This window comes from Salvia splendens, chromosome 10 (genome assembly GCF_004379255.2).
Source record: "Salvia splendens isolate huo1 chromosome 10, SspV2, whole genome shotgun sequence".
NCBI lineage: Eukaryota > Viridiplantae > Streptophyta > Magnoliopsida > Lamiales > Lamiaceae > Salvia > Salvia splendens.
This window is the reverse complement of record NC_056041.1, coordinates 7,811,580-7,816,414: the sequence shown is the minus strand read 5'-3', so window position 1 is coordinate 7,816,414 and position 4,835 is coordinate 7,811,580. Positions and strand designations below refer to the sequence as shown.

Below are 4,835 nucleotides of genomic sequence, written 5' to 3'. Positions count from 1 at the left end.
GGCTTTGATACGGCCTCTCATTAGTTTTGGGCTTTTTGGTTACAACTGCGTTTATATTAACATATATTGGGTCAAAATAAACAATTTTCTTTTTCATACTATAATCGTGCCATTTTTTATTAGGATAAATATTATTTTAATTTTCAAATTGTTTTCTTAATTACATCAGGTATATTTTTATTGTAGGAATGTTTTATTAACAATGGACTTTCGATTTTGCTTCATCCCATTCCCATCCCACTTTTTGCCTCCAAAATAATTGACGTCATTTATCACAATGCAATTCAGAAATTTAGAAAAAATCCCATTAATGATATTTTTAATGCAATATTAAAGGACGTTAATTTATGTTTTCAAATATACCACCAACGCTTAAAAGTATTTTTATTGTTGATATCACAACTAAAATTAGATGACACAAATAGAAGCATCTTATAAAAGCAAAATAGTAAGTTAATTTGTCTTTCATTTAAGAACGTTTTTTGTGTGCCCTAACATGTTATTTTAAAAAATTTCTAACGCAAATAATTGCGTCTTAATTTTTTCTATCCTCATAAAAAGTTTTTTTTAGTGGTACACTCTCATTAGTACTTAAGATTTGTGTTTTTTCCAAAGTTTTTACTTATAGATGATGTTTACTTTAAGTGACACAATAAATTGATAAATATAATATAAACTAATCGAATATTACTTTAATATAGTATGAATTGATTTTGAGATTGTTCGAAAATAATACTCCTAATACATATTTTTTAAATTTTAAATTGCATCGTGTCGTACTGTCATTCAAAGTAGAGTGTTCTCTTCTGGAGTAGAAGTGCTTCTGTAATTTGACAATTAATATGCACAAGAAAGAGTGCATAGGATTCATACAACACCAAAAAATGAAAAAATGAACAACATTGGCCATTGGGCGGCTGACTTTGATTTATTCGCCAAACGCTCCTCTTCATCTGCCGCTAGCTATTCTATCTTCTTTTCTACTAGTAATTTCTTTTCTTAATTATATAGATTTAGTGTTGGAATTGATTTTGTATAATTTTTTCCATACTTTACTGTTACTCTATAATAATACAAATAGAAAACATATGAAAGTTACTCTTACCAAATTTATTTTGGTAGTGTTTACCGAAATTTGTTTCCACAGCTTTCAGTTTGAACAAGAAAATTTGAAAAGGACGGAGTAAAATAATTGTTGACTAATTGACTAATGTGTATTATATTGCTAATTATTTAAGTTGAACTCTGTTAACTCATCAGTGTAGTATATTAAAAATATCAACACATAATTTTGTTAAAACTTCAATATATTAAGTTAATGAGTTAGCATAGTTAGCAACTGATCACAGACGAGACAAGTAATTATAGGAGCCTTCCTATTTTAAAATAATATACAAAATTTCAGAAATAAACTTGAACGACACTAACATAAATATTCACAATTGACACGTTGAATCCAAAGAAAAACTAACCACTCGAAATTAACGAAATCTGTCATTAACATTGTAAGATATTTAAATTGCTAATTCTTGGAAATTTTCGTTTATTTTTTTCTATTTGGAGGTTGGGAAATCGAATAAAATAAAATAAATAATTAAGGAATCGGTCAGTTCGTCATTCTTACAAATTCCATCTCCCTCTTGTGAAATTATCCCCAAATCAAAACAAATTTCTCAAATCTGAAAATGGCAGCCTCGACGGCGGTGCTCAAGGACGAGCTGGACATCGTGATCCCGACGATCAGAAACCTGGATTTCCTGGAGATGTGGCGGCCGTTTTTCCAGCCGTATCATCTGATCATTGTGCAGGACGGCGATCCATCGAAGACGATAAAAGTGCCCGAGGGCTTCGATTACGAGCTCTACAATAGGAACGATATCAATAAGATTCTAGGCCCCAAGGCCAGCTGCATTTCCTTCAAGGATTCCGCTTGCCGCTGCTTCGGCTACATGGTTTCGAAGAAGAAGTACATTTTCACCATTGATGACGATTGCTTCGTGAGATTCTCTTCTCCCCCCCCCCCTTTTCGTTTTTCATCTCTCCAATTATGACATTTCTATGCGCTCTCATTATATTCCTTTAGTTTTATTGATTTTTATAAATTTAATAATTGGGTGTGTGAAATCAGTGAACTGCATATGCTTTTCTGCTCTGTTTACCAAGTTTTACTTACATCTCTTTAGTGTTGATCTAGTGAGTAATGTCGAATTTATGCACCATATTTCATTGTAATTGTGGTTAATCAGCATCATACAGATTGCGTGGTGTATATCTGTACAAAGGTTTTAAGTTATCGGAGCATTGATCTGTAGGTATAGACATCATCATATAGTTCTGATCTATATAAACTCATTTGTTGGTGTGCAGGTTGCCAAAAATCCATCTGGCGAGGACATCAACGCACTCGAGCAGCACATCAAGAACCTGCTGTCACCATCGTCTCCGTTTTTCTTCAACACCCTTTATGATCCCTACCGTGAGGGTGCAGACTTTGTCCGGGGGTACCCCTTCAGTCTCCGTGAAGGTGTGTCAACTGCCGTGTCTCACGGTCTTTGGCTCAACATCCCTGACTACGACGCGCCCACTCAACTTGTCAAGCCACGCGAGAGGAACACCAGGTATACATCTCATCCCTTCAATCTTCTCTAAATGTTTGCTTATAAATGTTGTGTTTAGGTATGTTGATGCAGTCATGACAATTCCAAAGGGAACTCTGTTCCCAATGTGTGGGATGAACCTAGCTTTTGACCGTGAGTTGATTGGCCCGGCAATGTACTTCGGACTAATGGGAGACGGCCAGCCCATCGGGCGCTATGACGACATGTGGGCTGGTTGGTGCATTAAGGTAGACTCCCTTCATTAGTGATGTCTCGAATTCATTCATTGTTAATCATGTCTGTTGTAGGTGATCTGCGACCACTTAGGCTGGGGCGTGAAGACCGGGTTGCCATACATCTGGCACAGCAAGGCCAGCAATCCGTTTGTGAATCTCCAGAAGGAATACAAGGGCATCTACTGGCAGGAAGAGCTGATCCCGTTCTTCCAATCCGTCGTCCTCCCAAAGGAATGCACCACCGTGCAGAAATGCTACATCGAGATCTCCAAGCAGGTGAAGGCGAAGCTGGGGAAGGTGGACGACTACTTCATAAAGCTGGCAGGTGCAATGGTGACCTGGATCGAAGCATGGGACGAGCTCAACCCGCTGGGAACCACCGGCCGCCTCCCCAACGGCACAGCCAAGTAGTAAAGGGAGTTTGATTCATCCGTAATAATTTTATAGTCTAGCACCGGAATAGTCCTCTTTGTTCAAGTTGTTGATGTTGACAAATTGGACAAGTTCGTCTTCTGCGACATACTTCTTATTTAGCTAATTGTTTGAGTTGAGAACCACACTAGTTGTAATATTTCTATTTACTTTTGTTTTTATGAGCGTTACTACATTAAAAATTCAATACCAGTTAATCATAAAAAATACTATAATTTTGCAATAGATTTCTAAAAATCAGAAATAAATTAAGCACAAGCTTCCTCTAAAAACTGAAATAACTTTAGGTTTTGAATGTTTCGACAATGCTCCTTCCAAAATTTAATTGGCCGCCTTGATTATTCATACTTTTTAAACGCAATAATGGTCCCCTTATTGTTTAATGACGTGTTTTAATCCTTGTTTTTTTTGCTCACCTAATTTAATAAATAAAAAAATTATCTTGTTTTAAATTTCGATCGAAATGTAAACAGTAAAATGAGAGTAAGATAAAACACGTGAATTGCGGTCCAGTTAAATTTAATAAGGAAATAAATTCATAATTGTTTAAGGTTAAAATCAATTATTTATTGGCTTCCCTTATCGGTACCTCAAAAAAATGTCAGACATTTATGAGTTAATCTGTTACCTTTTTCTTCGGTTGCTGAGTTTACCAAAGTGAGTTATCAAATCTCATAGTACTATCATTTAATTGCATTTTGAGATCTATTTCATAATTGGGTAAAACTATTGATATTTTACAATAAAAATCTACATGACTTGAACATAACGGTATAGATACCTACTACACTTTAATGACATTAATTTCAAAAATTGATAAGCATTTGAAAAGAAAACAATTGAAAGTTTCTGTATTTCAAGGTGAAACATGTCAGTTCATGTGCAAAATCATAACTAATATTAAAATTCATGTATCTTGGTGCAATTACTATTTAATTAAAGTATATATCTACTTCCCCAAAATATTTCACCACATGACCAACCACAATTAGATTCTGTGGATATTTAAGGCATATGAATGTTGGGCTGTAACCCTACACTACCACGCAATTAATATCTGTGAAATTTCTCAGAAAAGTTGAATTTAGCTAAGGCCATCCGCAATGGGGCGGAAGATGGCATGCCCGATGGCGCGCATCGTCCGCGCCCGCAATCGTCCGCCCCATTGCGGGTGCGTGACATAGGCCGCGGACGATCGTCGCGCCCTATACTAAGGGCGCGGAGTATAGCGCGGACGATGTCCATCGTCCGCCCCATTGCGGCCTATGCGGACGATGGCCGTGACGATAGGCCATCGGTCGCGCCATCGGCCGCCCCACTGTGGGCTACGCGGACGATGGTCGCGGACGATGGCACGCGTCCTACCCACGGTGGCCAGTTTTCCTAAAGACGATCAGCTGCCCAATTGGTGAGAAGAGGGTTTTATTTGCGCAAAAGCAGGAGTCGGCGCGGAAGGATGTCGAGCGGGCATTTGGTGTGCTCCAATCACGGTGGGCAATTGTGAAAGGGTCGGCTCGTTCCTGGTACAAGGAAGTCATCGCCGATGTCATATATGCGTGCATAATCATGC

The 4,835-nt window shown here is 37.6% G+C and overlaps 1 protein-coding gene across 1 annotated transcript; it reads left to right on the top strand.

Moving 5' to 3' along the window:
* The first annotated feature begins 1,618 nt into the window (after positions 1-1,618).
* On the top strand, positions 1,619-3,452 carry LOC121750120 (UDP-arabinopyranose mutase 1-like). Its single transcript, XM_042144579.1, has 4 exons — positions 1,619-1,997; positions 2,368-2,618; positions 2,677-2,845; positions 2,906-3,452. Exons 1-4 carry the CDS (start codon positions 1,686-1,688, stop codon positions 3,242-3,244), a joined length of 1,071 nt encoding a protein of 356 aa, XP_042000513.1. The 5' UTR covers positions 1,619-1,685; the 3' UTR covers positions 3,245-3,452.
* Positions 3,453-4,835: the final 1,383 nt, after the last annotated feature.